This window comes from Musca autumnalis, unplaced genomic scaffold (genome assembly GCF_047663935.1).
Source record: "Musca autumnalis isolate F117 unplaced genomic scaffold, ASM4766393v1 scaffold_1, whole genome shotgun sequence".
NCBI lineage: Eukaryota > Metazoa > Arthropoda > Insecta > Diptera > Muscidae > Musca > Musca autumnalis.
In genome coordinates, this window is record NW_027411644.1 from 12,157,753 (window position 1) to 12,175,170 (window position 17,418).

At 40.8% G+C, this 17,418-nt stretch overlaps 1 protein-coding gene across 3 annotated transcripts in view; it reads left to right on the top strand.

Annotated features, from left to right (window-relative positions):
* Positions 1-17,418, top strand: part of Dhc93AB (Dynein heavy chain at 93AB) — an 80,119-nt gene that overhangs the window by 34,370 nt on the left and 28,331 nt on the right. For 2 of the 3 annotated variants that reach the window (XM_073966627.1, XM_073966637.1), the window contains exons 10-16: positions 4,606-4,635; positions 5,176-7,164; positions 8,251-8,963; positions 9,028-9,380; positions 9,444-10,267; positions 14,918-15,436; positions 15,502-16,851. In XM_073966627.1, coding sequence (XP_073822728.1) covers positions 4,606-4,635; positions 5,176-7,164; positions 8,251-8,963; positions 9,028-9,380; positions 9,444-10,267; positions 14,918-15,436; positions 15,502-16,851 — 5,778 coding nt within the window. The remainder of the gene's footprint in view (positions 1-4,605; positions 4,636-5,175; positions 7,165-8,250; positions 8,964-9,027; positions 9,381-9,443; positions 10,268-14,917; positions 15,437-15,501; positions 16,852-17,418) is intronic. The other variant, XM_073966646.1, reaches the window with a different exon arrangement.

Here is a 17,418-nt window from a genome sequence, read left to right on the forward strand (position 1 = left end):
TCAAACAAAGTACAGACATTGAAGCGGAATAAATAAACGAAGAATACTGCCTTTATCACCATAATAAAATCTTTAATATAGAAAGCGCTGGAATGTTTTTTCTTCCTCCTGAACAATTTATTGAGAGGGACTTACGACCTTTTCCGACGGAGCAGACGATATATGTGTTTAAACAATCCTAACTGTTTGTACGAGTGGCCTAGTGTGTTTGGCTACAAATCAGAAGTTCGTGTGTTCAAAACCAGCAGTGGGCGAAAAAAAAACAAAAATGTTCTATTTCTAGAAAAATTGAGGTGAAATTATATTCAAATTTGAATATAATTTCACCTCAATTTTTCTAGAAATAGAACATATGCTTTTTAGCTTTTACGACTACCGGTATGTGGTTAAATTTATACTTAAAAACATATTTAAGGAAGTACTTCCTTTCTATGACATCCCCGTGTAAAAATAATGACTTTTACCCAGCAGAAAAACACTCTCTGTTGCTATTTCCCTGCGACGAATGGTCAGCCGACTGCTAAATATTTAGCTTGGTTGTAGATTATGCCTAACGAAAAAAAGAGTAGGCGTAGAAAACGAAATAAGCAAAAATGCACAAAAATAAATATGCGTTCGGTTGCTTATTTAGCCGTGTGTGTCAATATTGTGTAGCAGTTGAAGTGTACAGCTAATGCTAATGTTTTTAGATGCTGGCTTTTAAACCCTGTCCCGAACACATGCCCCGCATGACGATTGGGACCGCACGACCCGTTGCATTTGCTTAACTGCCCAGCTAATGGCACTCACCTGTATCCTGATTTTTTGTATACGGGCTGACTTCCGAAACGTAAATTGCCTTGTATTCGTGCATGAAACTAGGGGTTCTTAGATAGAGTAATTTTATGAAATTGCAGTAGTGGGGAACTCGATCTAAGAACCCCTAGTTTCATGCAAGAATACAAAGCAACTGACGTTTTCCCCAACCAAAGCTGTGATATTCGTCATTATAATTAAAATCGCAAAAATTAAAAGTTGGGTTTTATTTGCGACTATTGTGATATCTTCGTTGTTTGAACACGTACGAGAACCTACTTTCCATCATTAGAAAGGTGATATGTTCTACTTTCATTGTCAGGTTGTGCTTTTGGTATGCCCCTTATAGAAGCTGAGATATTTGCTTTGGAAAAAACGTTGTCTTTTTATCCAAATAAGTTTTTTGCCCATTACGACCCCTAAATATTATCCGACCATCACCAAAATCAATAGGGTTCTTCCCCTCCGGGACCCCCATCAACATCCAAAATTTCGACCTGTAGCGTGATTACAAGGTTTAGATGGACAGACGAACGGACGGACTTACATAGCCAGATCGACTCAACTCGTTGAGACATTCATTTTGGTATATATAAGTATGGGTCTACGATCATTATTTCGACGCGTTACAAACTTTTTGGCCAAAACCAACTTAGAATACCCTCCCCACATAGTGGTGTAGGGTATAAAAACAAAAATGTGGAGTGTTGAATTTGAATATAATTTCACCTCAATTTTTCTAAAAATAGAACATATGCTTTTTAGCTTTTTTTCGACTATCGGTATGTGGTTAAATATATACATATAAACATATTTAAGGAAGTACTTCCCTCCCTTGCCCCGTATGGGATGTTGTGGAACAATGTTTTTTATGTTTCCGTTCTATGACATCCCCGTGTAAAAATAATGACTTTTACGGTCAATTTGTAAGTAGTTACTACTGCCTAAATTTACCGAATAAAGTCATTACTTCATAATGACTTTTTTGCTGGGTAGATTGATATGCCGAAGAGGAGCCCTTTCAGCCGAGGAGGTACCATTACAATTTAGGACGAGCGATTTTGCTAATGTCGTCCGAAGCGCAAAAACATCCAAAGCACACGGAATCTCAATGACAATGCTTAAGCATCTAGGTGAAACCGGGGTTGAATGGTTTCTAATTGTCATAAACTGGCACACTGTTCACCACATGGACGGCTGAAATAAGGCCTCTTTTGATTCCGACCAAAAACAACGCCAAAATATTAGGTATACCGTTCGATAGCATGTTTCAGTCGTTCGCACAAGCCACATATATTTGTGACAAGATTGAAAGTGGGAATAAGGTCCTCAAGTCGCTGGCCAGTGACACTTGGTGTGCAGACAAAGAAAACTTATTGACCTCTTACAAAGTAATAGGCCGTGCTGTGGTAAGCTATGCTTCGCCAGCGTCGTATGCTAATGTTAGCGCTTCGCACTGGAGTAATGTTCAACCTGCCAGAATGCCGACCTAAGGACTGCAACATGGTGCCTCTTCATGACACCAGTGAACCATCCTCATGAGGAGGCTAATATTTTAACTGAGCATCAGCACAAAAATATGTTGTTAATGCAGAACCTGATTATCGCCGTGACATAATCTAGTATACAAGCTTCCCCAAGTCAGGAGCGATCTTCATGATCGAGACAGAGAGGACAAAAGGTACAAACGAGAACCTTATTCTGACCACAAACTACCCTAAATATTGGGTGTAGCGTTTGAGAGCAATTTTTGAGTTGTCCGCGCAAGCCATTGCTATTTGCGACAAGATCGCAAGTAGGAACAGGGTGCCCAAGTAGCTGGCCGGCAGCACATGGGTTGCTGACAAAGAAATCATGTTCACTTCTTACAAAGCAATAGGCCGGTCTATGGTAAGATATGCGGCGTATGTATATGTTAGCACTGCGCAGTGGAAGAATGTTAAAACCTGCCAGAATGCCGCAATGGGGACTGCAACTGGTTGCCTCCTCATGCAAGAAGTGGATTTACTTATGCATTAGCACAACACGATGGTATTGATGTACAACCTGCTAGGTTGTTATCGTCATGAGCATCTATCTCAGCTACAATCTAGTGCGCAGGCTTCCCCAATCCAGGCACGTAGGGAGAGATCTTCATTATCTACGGAGATGTCCAAATGTACAAACCAGATTCTCTGGATCAACGAGCCTATCAGGCAGGACTGAATAGCATTCACACTGATGCAGTTGCGCAGGCAGTGTAAAGGTACAGTTCGAGTGCTGTAGTCGGGGATCACCCTCATCCATCGCAGCTGAAAAACGCCAGCAGCCAATGTAAACACGAATTGATGACATTATCCCGAACACATGCCCCGCATGAGGATTGGGACCGCACGACTAGTTGCTTTTGCTTAACTGTCCTGCTAATGCCACGCTAATGCCGAAACGTCAGTTGCTTTGTATTCGTGCATGAAACTAGGGGTTGTTAGATAGAGTTATTTTATGAAATTGCAGTAGTGGGGAGTTCGATCTAAGAACCCCTAGTTTCATGCACAAATACAAAACAACTGACGTTTCGGAAGTCAGCCACGCAGTCAGTCCATGTTGCAGAATTCTGAATTCAGAATCTGGACAAATGAGGAGGAGCTAAAATTATCTACTACTGCAGGCTAACCGAAAATGAAGAAGAAAGAAAGGCAATCGACAAACAGATTGAATCTGTACTTCCATTATTTCCATCATTTGAGCCGAAGATATTTCAGCCAGGCAAAAGAATTAGTAATGATAGCCTTGGTAGATCATTAAATTCCGATGGTAATCTTCTTCGCATATAAACTAGTCGTTGAAATGTAAGTAAGTATGTAGATAAGACTTCGTCTATAGGACATTAGCAGCAACTCTCTTCCAGGTGATCCTGGAATCTCTATGATGAATAGTTTGTATAACACTGATTATTGAGCCTTTTAAGTCTTTGGGTCAAAACTGAATGTATGCATTTTGTATAAGATGACATTTTTAAGGCAAACAGCAATCGGTTTCATTTTATTTTTGAAATTATCTGCCACATATGTTAAGTTGGAAGCTAAGGCATGTCCTGATTTATGTTCGCACTGTCAGTCCTTCAGTATTTCCCCCCCTATTGATGACATGAGTGAAAAAATTAATATTATTTTCGAATGGGCGACTGGAGGGAAATTCGTTAATAACTTAAGTCCCGAAATCTTGAATTGCTTTCAATTCGTTTCACGGCCACATCAATGAGGTTGCTTAAGGTGAAGTCAACATTTCTTCGGTTTATATGTATTCAATAATATTTGAATTTGAATATGTTTTAATAGGTTTCCTATTTCAGCTTTTATTAAACAGAAGATTGCATATGGGCGTGTGAAAAGTGACAGTTGCTATGAATAAGTATGTAAAATGCAGACCATGTAAAAACCGCTTTAGTGCTCGTATTTATGTAAACTACAGTGAATTACCTCTTTATTTAGGAATCCATTTGATTAAAGTAAATGGGAAGTATTGTCATACATTGTGTTGTTAACAAATATGCCATAGTATGCGACACTCCCACTTTTCGATTCAGAAATAAACACCATCTATTTTTCACAACAATGCAATAGAATATCCTTAAAGCAAAGAAAACAAGGATATTAGCATGTATTTGCGTGATTGTAAATACACCAATACACTCTCTCTTTCTTTTAAGTCTTCCTTTCCCCTCAAAATTTACTCATCCATACAATTTTTTAGTTTTAAGTTTCCTTTTGTAAATATCCTTATCTGTACAGTTTCTCTCTTTCTTGTAAATATCAAACATACTTTTTACAGAGTTTAGCAGCGCTCCCCAAGGAGATAACCGTAAGTTTCTTCATTAAAACTCATTGTAAAATATCTCTTTTTTCTCTCTCTCTCTCGTTAATTGTGATGTCCTCACGTTGTTATCTTTCATACCCACATACATATCGCTCATTTACTCAAAGGGTGTCACATCTCAAAAAAAAAAAAAAAAAAAAAAAATAAGTTTCCCAACTTAAAAGTATTATTACATATTATTTTATGAGTAAAGTCACTCCTCTTTGAGCAAATGAGCGATTAGTAACATTTTTGTGTGTGCCTGTGTTTTGTATTTTTGTAAAACATTTTTTTCTTCATGTGGCATTGCACACTTACCTAGAAACTTGTACAGCACCAACCAGCAGCAAATGCCAAATTGCTCTGCATGATCCATTATTTTAGAATTTGCATGACATTTTTTTCAATCTTTCGCAATTTTGTCTCTCTCACTATCTCTGTGTGTGTGTGTGTGTAAATGTTTGATCACTCGAAATAGATGGAGTGATCGATTTCGTTTTGATTCAACCAAATTTACCCTTTTTGAATTCCATAATTCACATTCAGGTCAAATTCATAATGGACCATGATACAACATTAGCCGAACTGCTTGGCCTGAATCTGCACGAGTGCGAAGAAGAAGTCAAGAATATTGTAGACAAGGCCGTCAAGGAAATGTCTATGGAGAAAATTCTCAGAGATTTGAACACGACATGGTCTGCGATGGAATTCGATCATGAACTCCACCCACGCACTGGATGTAATCTCCTAAGAGCCTCGGAAGAACTCATAGAGACTCTCGAAGATAATCAAGTTTGTCTCCAAAATCTCATAACATCCAAGTACATCGCTCATTTCCTCGAAGAGGTCTCAGCGTGGCAGAATAAGCTGATGATCGCCGATCAGGTAATAACGGTTTGGTTCGAGGTGCAACGCACTTGGACACATCTCGAGAGTATCTTCATGAGTTCGGAAGATATTCGCAAACAGCTCCCAGTCGACTCGGATCGCTTCGATCGCATTGATACCGAATTTCGCATACTGATGGATGAAATGGCAAACTCCTCGAATGTCGTCACATCCACCAACCGACCCGGGTTGATTGAACGCTTGGAAAGTCTGCAAAAGGAGCTTACACTCTGTGAAAAGGCGCTGGCAGAGTATTTGGAAACAAAACGTTTGGCTTTTCCTCGTTTCTACTTTGTGTCGTCGGCGGACCTGCTGGACATACTGAGTAACGGTATCCAACCGGACATGGTGACGAAGCACTTGACAAAGCTTTTCGATTCGATTGCCCGCTTGAAGTTCAATCGCGATGAAAAGAATGAGGTTGACACGGCATCGGGTATGTATGCCAAAGACGGGGAATATGTGGAATTCCACGAAGTCACCAATATGCGAGGTCCCGTAGAAGTATGGCTTAATCGCATACAGGCAGCCATGCGAGTTTCATTGCGTCACTACATCGGTGATGCCGTGGTTGCCTATGAGGAAAAGCAACGTGAACAATGGTTATTCGATTATCCTGCCCAAGTATCGCTCTGTGGCTCACAGATCTGGTGGTCTACAGAAGTGAACATCGCATTTAGCCGCCTGGAAGAGGGTTACGATAATGCCATCAAGGATTATTACAAGAAACAGATCTCTCAGCTGAGTTTGCTCATCACTCTGCTACTGGGCGAACTCACGAAGGGAGATCGCCAAAAGATTATGACCATCTGCACAATAGACGTTCACTCCCGCGACGTCATAGCGAAAATTATTCAGGCCAAGTTAGATTCAGGTTCGGCTTTCATGTGGCAATCTCAGTTGCGACATCGTTACGATGATGCGGAGAAGGATTGTTTTGCCAATATTTGCGATGCTGAGTTCCGCTACAATCACGAGTATCTAGGTAATACGCCACGTCTAGTTATAACACCGTTAACAGATCGCTGTTACATTACACTGACGCAGAGTCTGCACTTGGTAATGGGTGGTGGTCCAGCGGGACCGGCAGGTACGGGTAAGACAGAGACCACCAAGGATTTGGGTCGGGCCATTGGTATTATGGTCTATGTATTTAATTGTTCGGAACAAATGGATTATCAATCGTGTGGTAACATCTATAAGGGTTTGGCCCAGACAGGGGCCTGGGGTTGTTTTGATGAATTCAATCGTATCACAGTCGAGGTGTTATCGGTGGTGGCGGTGCAGGTAAAGGCGGTCCAGGATGCCATACGTGATAAGAAGGAAACCTTTAATTTTATGGGGGAAATTATAACGTGTGTCCCCTCGGTGGGTATATTCATTACCATGAATCCAGGCTATGCAGGACGTACGGAGTTGCCGGAAAATCTAAAAGCTCTATTTCGTCCCTGTGCAATGGTGGTACCAGATTTTGAGCTGATTTGTGAAATTATGTTGGTTGCCGAAGGTTTTCAAGATGCTCGAGTTCTGGCCAGGAAGTTTATTACTCTCTATACGCTGTGTAAGGAGCTGTTGTCGAAGCAGGATCATTACGATTGGGGTTTGAGAGCGATTAAATCGGTGTTGGTCGTTGCTGGGTCATTGAAGGTAAGTTGAGAGTTTGTAAACAAATGTTGTGTATTTAAAACTAGTAAAAAATAAAAGTTAGGAGTTCCGGTATAGTAGTATGCTAAGTCGACTTAGCATGTTTTCAAGTTCTTTACATTTTTATATTTAACGTCCTTTAACTTAAATTCTGTCAAATATTGGTAATGATCGGACAATCCGAACAGAAGTTACAAACAAATATTTACTTAGCATAGTAATGAAGGTCAAAGAAATTTCCAAATTTTTAGAGCTTGTCCTGCAAATCTCGCTTTTCAGAATTAGCAAACTATTGTTTGGAGGTGTCGAACGTCCTTTAACTTAAATTCTGTCTAATTTTGGTAATGATGGGTCAATCCGAACAGAAGTTATAAACAAATATTGACTTAGAATAGTACTGAAGTTCAAAAAAATTTCCAAACTTTGAGAGCTTCTCCTGCAAAACTCACTTTTTAGACTTAGCATACTATTATTTGGAGGTGTCGATATGTACAAAAAAGTACCGTCCATTACGCGGTTTTAGCATAACCAAACCAAACCAAACTACGACTAATGGTCGACTACGAATAATAGTTGACTCCGACTTTCGAAAGCCGATTAAGAATAATCGGTTATACGGTTTTCGCACAGTCAATAGTCGACTACGATTTTTAGAGATTTTACGGCTAATAACCGATTAATCGATAAATCGAAATCGGTTTTACGTATCGCTATTTCTTAGGTGGCACTAGAGGTTCGGAATTTCCTACAATAACCACAAGCGGAGCACATAAAGTCCATCTTCAAACTTCAAACAGAATAGTCCACCTCCGAACTTGAAAAATTATATATTACGTTGTGCAAAGTTTGGACCAAATCGGTTACTTCTTGAGTTTTATTTCTACGCAGAGAACTTTTCAACCTCTGACCAGATCATGTATACCGCATTTTCCTCAGGAAAAATATCCTGAGCCCCAATGGATATGTTTCACTCTTTATAGTCAATATACTCTTCTATAGAAATCCATGATAAACTCTGACATTTTTCCCATAAACGAATTCTCTTCACTTATACACCATTTTCTTTTTCCACCATTCTCCCCCTTGCAGCGTGGTGATCCCGGTCGTCCTGAAGAAGAGGTACTCATGAGAGCTCTGCGTGACTTTAATATACCCAAAATTGTTACCGATGATATGCCCGTGTTTATGGGTCTAATTAGTGATCTCTTCCCAGCTCTGGATGTGCCGCGAAAACGTGATCAAGATTTTGAACGGACCGTAAAACAAGCTGCCTCCGATTTGCTACTGCAAACCGAAGATACATTCATACTGAAAGTTGTACAACTGGAGGAGCTACTGGAAGTAAGACATTCCGTTTTTATTGTTGGTAATGCTGGCACGGGTAAGACCCAAGTATGGAAGACCCTATTGCGCACCTACCAGAATATCAAACGGAAACCCATCTTCAACGATTTGAATCCCAAAGCGGTGACCAATGATGAGCTGTTTGGAATTATCAATCCCGCCACCAGGGAATGGAAGGATGGTTTGTTCTCGGTGATAATGAGAGATCAGGCAAACATAACGGGCGATCAACCCAGGTGGATTGTGCTCGATGGTGATATAGATCCCATGTGGATTGAGAGTTTGAATACCGTAATGGATGATAACAAAGTGTTGACTTTGGCCAGTAATGAGCGCATTGCGTTGACGCCTTCGATGCGTTTGCTCTTTGAGATTTCGAATCTGAGAACAGCCACTCCTGCAACGGTGTCAAGGGCGGGTATACTTTACATAAATCCCCAGGATTTGGGTTGGAATCCGTAAGTTGTCCATATTTAATTGGAATTGCTTTCCACAATTAATTACTTTATTGTGTGTTTTTAGCTATGTTACCAGCTGGGTAGAGACCCGTAAGATACCCTCGGAAAAATCCAATTTGGTAATGCTGTTCGACAAGTACATTCCCGCCTCGTTGGAGACCATACGCGTACGCTTCAAGAAAATCACACCCATTGCTGAAATGGCCCACATACAAATGCTGTGTCATCTGCTGGAATGCTTTTTGACCCCGGCTAACACACCAGCCGACTGTCCCAAAGAGTGGCACGAACTGTATTTTGTTTTTGCCTGCATTTGGGCATTCGGTTCGGCTATGTTCCAGGATCAAACCATTGACTATCGTGTGGAGTTTAGTAAATGGTGGGTTAATGAGTTTAAGACCGTGAAATTTCCACAAGGTGGGTTCGCTTAAGGAATTCCGCTTCCAAACATCTAATTAAAATTACCATTATCTTACCCAGGAGGCACTGTTTTCGATTATTATTTGGACACGGAAACCAAACAATTTCTCCCCTGGACTGAGAAAATACCAAAATTTGAATTGGATGGTGATTTACCTTTGCAGGCGGTACTGGTCCACACCTCCGAGTCAATACGCATAAGATTCTTTCTGGATTTGCTGATGGAAAAGAAACATCCGGTCATGTTGGTGGGCACAGCGGGATGTGGCAAAACTGTGCTAATCAATGAGAAATTAAATTCGTTATCGGAAAATTATGCCGTGGCCACGATACCCTTCAATTTCTACACCACATCGGAGATGTTACAGAAGATACTAGAAAAACCTCTGGAAAAGAAGGCAGGTCGTAATTACGGTCCACCGGGTAATAAGACACTGATATATTTCATTGATGACATGAATATGCCGGAAGTGGATTGTTATGGCACAGTGCAACCACACACCTTGATGCGTCAACATTTGGACTATGGTCATTGGTATGATCGCAACAAATTGACCCTAAAAGATATTCACAATTGTCAATATGTGGCCGCCATGAATCCCACTGCGGGTAGTTTTACCATAAATCCCCGCTTACAGAGACATTTTTGTGTGCTGGCTGTTAGTTTCCCTGGCACGGAATCAATAACAATGATGTACTCCTCGATTTTATCACACCATTTTGCCAATGCAGAGCAGAAATTCAATCCCGTGGTTATGAAAATGACTCCTAACATTGTGGCAGCAACCTTGGCTCTGCACAACAAGGCATCGCAGGTGTTTTTGCCAACAGCTATCAAGTCGCATTATATCTTCAATTTGAGGGATATCAGCAATGTTTTCCAGGTGAGTATAGAACGATAAAAATATGCCAAAAATATAAATGAATCGATCCTGCTGAGATCCAACAGTTGGCCTCATTCAGAATCATGCCCCTCCATACCCACCTTTCCCAGATACTAATCCTTTCCATTAGGTCGACGATATATCTGCTCATGCGGTGAAAGAGTGATGATGGTCCGGATTACTTCTTGTGGATGCAGTTTTACATCCGGTGATAATCTTCCTTCTTTCTAGACTTCGGTAGCACATAGTCCCCGTGCCAGCAGAATTCGAGCCTATGGTGTAGAATAATTCCAAACTATTTCATTCTTTCTTGAAGATCCTATTATTTTCTTACCAACTTTAATGGTTGTTATGTATATCCGGAAGCTCTTTGCTGTAGACTTCCGTTTCCCCTTAAAAACCACAACGTTAAAATTGACTCCCCACTTGTTAAAGTAATTATGAAGTGCATCCATATACGCATTCAGGCTTCTTTCCACTGTGTTCCCAAAGCGTTCTCGCACCGCCAATCATTCTTCACGTGGTCCGGGTATATCTCTGAAGAACAAGTTATAGATCAGACTGGTCCCAGTAGTAATTTTTGAGCATAATTTCTGAAAGAAAGGTTGTTTCAATAGACCCTTACTTTTAGAAAGGGTGCTTCTATAGACAAATTTTGAAATAAAGGGTGCTTCTACAGACCCTTTTTGAACAAAAGGTTGCTTCTACTGACCCTTTTTGAACAAAAGGTGCTTCAATAGACCTTACTTTCGGAAAGGGTGCTTCTATAGACCCTTTCTGAAAGAAATTGTGCTTTTATAAACTCTTTCTGAAAGAAAGGGTACTTTTATAGTCCCTTTCTGAAACAAAGGGTACTTTTATAGTCCCTTTCTGAAACAAAGGGTGCTTCTATCGACTCTTCTTTCGGAAATGGCGCTTCTCTTAGAGACTTTCTGAAAGGAAGAGTGCTTCTGTAGACCCTTTTTGAAAGAAAGGGTGCTTCTTCTGAAAGAAACGGTGTTTCTATAGACCCTTTCTGAAAGGAAGGGTGCTTCTGTAAACCCTTTTTGAAAGAAAGGGTGCTTCTTCTGAAAGAAAGGGTGCTTCTATAACCCTTTCAGAAAGAAAGGGTACTTCTATAGACCCCTTCAGAAAGAATGGGTGCTTCTATGGACCCTTTCAGAAAGAAAGGGTGCTTCTATAGCACCATTCTGAAGGAAAGGGTGCTTCTGTAGACCCTTTCAGAAAGAAAGGGTGCTTTTATAGCCCCGTTTTGAAAGAAAGGGTGCTTTTATAGCCACTTTCTGAAAGAAATGGTGCTTTTATAGCCACTTTCTGAAAGAAATGGTGATTTTATAAACTCTTTTTGAAAAAAAGGGTACCTTTATAGTCCCTTTCTGAAAGAAAGGGTACTTTTATAGTCCCTTTCTGAAAGAAGTGGTGCTTTTATAAACTCTTTCTGAAAGAAAGGGTACTTTTATAGTCCCTTTCTGAAAGAAAGGGTGCTTTTATAAACCCTTTCTGAAAGAAAGGGTACTTTTATAGTCCCTTTCTGAAAGAAAGGGTGCTATTATAGACCCGTTCTGAAAGAAAGGGTGCTCTTATAGACCCTTTCTGAAAGAAAGGGTGCTATTATAGACCCTTTCTGAAAGAAAGGGTGCTTTTACAGACACTTTCTGAAAGAAAGGGTGCTTTTATAGACCCTTTCTGAAAGAAAGGGTGCTCTTATAGACCCGTTCTGAAAGAAAGGGTGCTCTTATAGACCCTTTCTGAAAGAAAGGGTGCTATTATAGACCCTTTCTGAAAGAAAGGGTGCTCTTATAGACCCTTTCTGAAAGAAAGGGTGCTCTTATAGACCCTTTCTGAAAGAAAGGGTGCTTCTGTAGACCCTTTCAGAAAGAAAGGGTGCTTCTGTAGACCCTTTCAGAAAGAAAGGGTGCTTCTATAGAACCTTTCTGAAAGAAAGGGTGCTTCTATAGAACCTTTCTGAAAGAAAGGGTGCTTCTATAGAACCTTTCTGAAAGAAATGGTGCTCTTATAGACCCTTTCTAAAAGAAAGGGTGCTCTTATAGACCCTTTCTAAAAGAAAGGGTGCTCTTATAGACCCTTTCTGAAAGAAAGGGTGCTCTTATAGACCCTTTCTGAAAGAAAGGGTGCTTCTATAGACCCTTTCAGAAAGAAAGGGTGCTTCTATAGACCCTTTCAGAAAGAAAGGGTGCTTCTATAGACCCTTTCAGAAAGAAAGGGTGCTTCTGTAGACCCTTTCAGAAAGAAAGGGTGCTTTTATAGCCCCGTTCTGAAAGAAAGGGTGCTTTTATAGCCACTTTCTGAAAGAAATGGTGATTTTATAAACTCTTTTTGAAAAAAAGGGTACCTTTATAGTCCCTTTCTGAAAGAAAGGGTACTTTTATAGTCCCTTTCTGAAAGAAAGGGTACTTTTATAGTCCCTTTCTGAAAGAAAGGGTACTTTTATAGTCCCTTTCTGAAAGAAAGGGTGCTATTATAGACCCGTTCTGAAAGAAAGGGTGCTCTTATAGACCCTTTCTGAAAGAAAGGGTGCTATTATAGACCCTTTCAGAAAGAAAGGGTGCTTCTATAGACCCTTTCAGAAAGAAAGGGTGCTTCTATAGACCCTTTCAGAAAGAAAGGGTGCTTCTGTAGACCCTTTCAGAAAGAAAGGGCGCTTCTATAGAACCTTTCTGAAAGAAAGGGTGCTTCTATAGAACCTTTCTGAAAGAAATGGTGCTCTTATAGACCCTTTCTAAAAGAAAGGGTGCTCTTATAGACCCTTCCTGAAAGAAAGGGTGCTCTTATAGACCCTTTCTGAAAGAAAGGGTGCTTCTATAGACCCTTTCAGAAAGAAAGGGTGCTTCTATAGACCCTTTCAGAAAGAAAGGGTGCTTCTGTAGACCCTTTCAGAAAGAAAGGGTGCTTCTATAGAACCTTTCTGAAAGAAAGGGTGCTTCTATAGAACCTTTCTGAAAGAAAGGGTGCTTCTATAGAACCTTTCTGAAAGAAAGGGTGCTTCTATAGAACCTTTCTGAAAGAAAGGGTGCTTCTATAGAACCTTTCTGAAAGAAAGGGTGCTTCTATAGAACCTTTCTGAAAGAAAGGGTGCTTCTATAGAACCTTTCTGAAAGAAAGGGTGCTTCTATAGAACCTTTCTGAAAGAAAGGGTGCTTCTATAGAACCTTTCTGAAAGAAAGGGTGCTTCTATAGAACCTTTCTGAAAGAAAGGGTGCTTCTATAGAACCTTTCTGAAACAGACACTTTCTGAAAGAAAGGGTGCTTTTATAGACCCTTTCTGAAAGAAAGGGTGCTCTTATAGACCCGTTCTGAAAGAAAGGGTGCTCTTATAGACCCTTTCTGAAAGAAAGGGTGCTATTATAGACCCTTTCTGAAAGAAAGGGTGCTCTTATAGACCCTTTCTGAAAGAAAGGGTGCTTCTGTAGACCCTTTCAGAAAGAAAGGGTGCTTCTGTAGACCCTTTCAGAAAGAAAGGGTGCTTCTATAGAACCTTTCTGAAAGAAAGGGTGCTTCTATAGAACCTTTCTGAAAGAAATGGTGCTCTTATAGACCCTTTCTGAAAGAAAGGGTGCTCTTATAGACCCTTTCTGAAAGAAAGGGTGCTCTTATAGACCCTTTCTGAAAGAAAGGGTGCTTCCGTAGATCCTTTCTGAAAGAAAGGGTGCTTCCGTAGATCCTTTCTGAAAGAAAGGGTGCTCCTGTAGTACCGTTCCTTCACAAAAACTTACTACCGTGGGTAAAGTTTAACGATCGAAGCCAAACGATTGAATTTTGTATATAATGCTCATTCTACTATGCCGTATTGAAAGCTGTGGCGAAATCCAGGCATACCGCAATGGTCCCTTTCTCGTCTTAACACCTTCTGTTGCGTATGTGGAGAATGCTAAAATATTCGAAAAAAATCCCAATGGACGATAATAGTGAAGTCAGCCTATAGCATCGACGCAGAAGAGCATCAGCTCCAGGTTTCAGGATAAGTATCGAGAAATAGGTTAATGTTACGACAGTGGTTAAATAATAGAGTGACGTGCAACAAGGCTTCTTCGACGGATCCGACCATGTCTGGATCAACAAGCCCGTTGTCTTCCCATAGAGATTTATCACCTGTTGAAAATACATCTGCTTTTAGTTCGTTGCTAAATTCAACCATCGACGTGTGATTTTTCGATTCGTTCCACAGCAATGCTGATCTGTTTGAGAAACGATGTGTCCATCGTTGCTAGGGACTGGTGAATATCCTGCAAATGACTTCCCGTTATCCGAAAAAGCCAATACATCGTTGTTGTTGATTCCTTTGATGTGCTGCCGGAAGGATAGGGCCGCAACTCTCTTTACATTTGTAGGTTTTAGACTTTACCTCGATGTACCTCGACATTTTGTTCCGCATTTTCTCAAACATATTAATGAGTTGTCTCATTATAACGCTAAGGTTCCTGATGTCCGCTTTGTGGATTGAATCTTGCTCAGATCTTCGATGCATCGCAAGATGTTGGGTGGAAAATCTGCCAGGAAACTTCCTCGCCTCGGCTTTTCTAAAGACAAAGCACAGTCCAGACGTTCCTGCCATAAGTGTTGGCCCGAAGCTCGCAAAAATAATGAACAATTCTTACAATTTCACTCTCCTTTTATATTTTTCCTTTTCAGGGCCTACTATTCAGTTCAGCCGATTGTCTACCCATGCCCACGGATTTGATACGCTTGTGGCAACATGAAACACAAAGAGTCTATGCCGATAAGCTAACGGATGAAAAGGACATCGATAGCTTTACCAAAATGCAACACGATATAGTGAAGAAATCCTTTGAAGAAATTGACGAATCGGTGATATTTGATAAACCCAACATCTATTGTCATTTCGCTGGAGGAATTGGTGAACCTAAGTATATGCCAATACAGGCATGGACTGAGCTTCACAAACTCCTCCAGGAGGCAATGTCTTCATATAATGATTTGGTGGCGGCCATGAATTTGGTGTTATTCGAGGATGCCATGATGCATGTGTGTCGCATCAATAGAATATTGGAATCGCCAAGAGGAAGTGCTCTGTTAGTGGGGGTGGGCGGAAGTGGTAAACAATCATTGTCCCGGTTGGCGGCGTTTATATCCAGCTTGGAGGTGGTTCAGATACAATTGAAAAAGGGCTATGCCGTGAGTGATCTTAAGGTAAGTTTGCAAGGCTTTTGGAGGGAGATCTTGTCAACTATTTTTATTATTCATTTATTCCCTAGAGTGAATTCTCCGGCCTGTATCTGAAATCGGGTTTGAAAAATGTGGGCATTATGTTCCTCATGACCGATGCCCAAATACCCAGCGAAGACTTCTTGGTGTTAATCAATGATATGCTGTCCACGGGTGAAATCCCTGACCTCTTCCCCGATGATGAAATTGAAAACATTATTGCTGGGGTACGCAATGAGGTGAAAGGCGCTGGTTTGGTTGATACCCGAGAAAATTGCTGGAAATTCTTTATAGATAGGGTACGCAAGCAACTGAAAATCGTTTTATGTTTTTCCCCTGTGGGTTCCACGCTGCGGGTGCGCTCCAGAAAATTCCCCTCCATTATCAACGCCACTTCCATAAATTGGTTCCATGAATGGCCCCAGGAAGCCCTGATTTCGGTGGCCATGAATTTCTTGTCCCAAAACGAAGTCTTGCCCGATCATCATCGTGATTCGGTGGCCAAATTTATGGCATATGTTCACACCTCGGTGAATGCAACCTCCAAGGTGTATCTGCAAAATGAACGGCGTTACAATTATACCACCCCCAAAAGTTATTTAGAACAAATTAGCCTGTATCTCAAGCTCCTAAATGGCAAGCATGAGGATTTACAAAGTAAAATTGTGCGTTTGGAGAATGGTTTGGAAAAGTTGCGTTCCACAGCGGTACAGGTGGCTGATTTAAAAGTAAAGTTGGCAGTCCAGGAAGTGGAATTGAAAGAGAAAAACGAAGCAGCCGATGCTTTGATTGAAATTGTGGGCATTGAAACGGAAAAGGTCCAGAGTGAAAAAGCCCTTGCCGATGAGGAGGAAATGAAGGTGGCCATTATTGCCGATGAGGTGTCAAAGAAACAAAAAGATTGCGAAGAAGATTTGCTGAAAGCCGAACCTGCCTTGGTAGCAGCCCAGGAAGCTTTGAACACATTGAATAAGGCCAATTTGACAGAACTGAAATCATTCGGCTCGCCACCCGGTGTGGTGACCAATGTTACAGCTGCTGTCATGGTTCTGTTGGCTCCTGGTGGTAAACTACCCAAAGATCGTTCATGGAAGGCGGCCAAAATTGCCATGGCCAAGGTGGACAGTTTTTTGGATGCTCTCATAACCTATGACAAGGAAAATATTCATCCGGAAATTATTAAAGCCATACAACCGTATTTAAAAGATCCAGAATTTGAACCGGAATTTGTTCGTTCCAAGTCGGGTGCTGCCGCTGGTCTCTGTGCCTGGGTTATAAATATTATTAAATTCTATGAGGTCTATTGCGATGTGGAACCGAAACGCAAGGCTTTGGCGGCAGCAAATGCTGAATTGGCAGCAGCCCAAGAGAAGTTGGCCGGCATCAAGAGGAAAGTTGCGGTAAGTTAGAAAACTCTCAATTCAATATTTTTAGGTTCAGGAAATACTTTTTTTGAGAAAAGAATGCATCACCTGATTTTCAATATACGAACAGCACAATTGGTTGATAACTTAAAGCCTCGACACATAAGAAGCATGGCATTCTTGCTTAAGTCATATCTGGTAAATGACTAAAGACCAAGTTCGACCTAATTCAAATGTGATTCTGAAATCTTTTTATTAGGTCGAACTTGGTCTTTAGTCATTTACCAGATATGACTTAAGCAAGAATGCTATGCTTCTTATGTGTCGAGGCATTTAAGGCCTGCGTACATAAGCTGCCTTGCCTGCTTACCTTGCTTACTTCTGATAAAAGAATAAAAAAGAAAAGGGCAGCCCAGTTCGAAATTTCCTCGGCCTTCTTTATTCTCTTATTTTTTTTATGTCTAAAATGAAGCAGGAAAGCAAGGCAATCAGGCAGAGCAGCTTATGTACGCAGGCCTTTAGGTCTAACAATAGCTCGTAAAATTACTTAGCATATTTCCATTTTTCTAAGTTTATGTGAATAAAACATACATAAGTTGCATC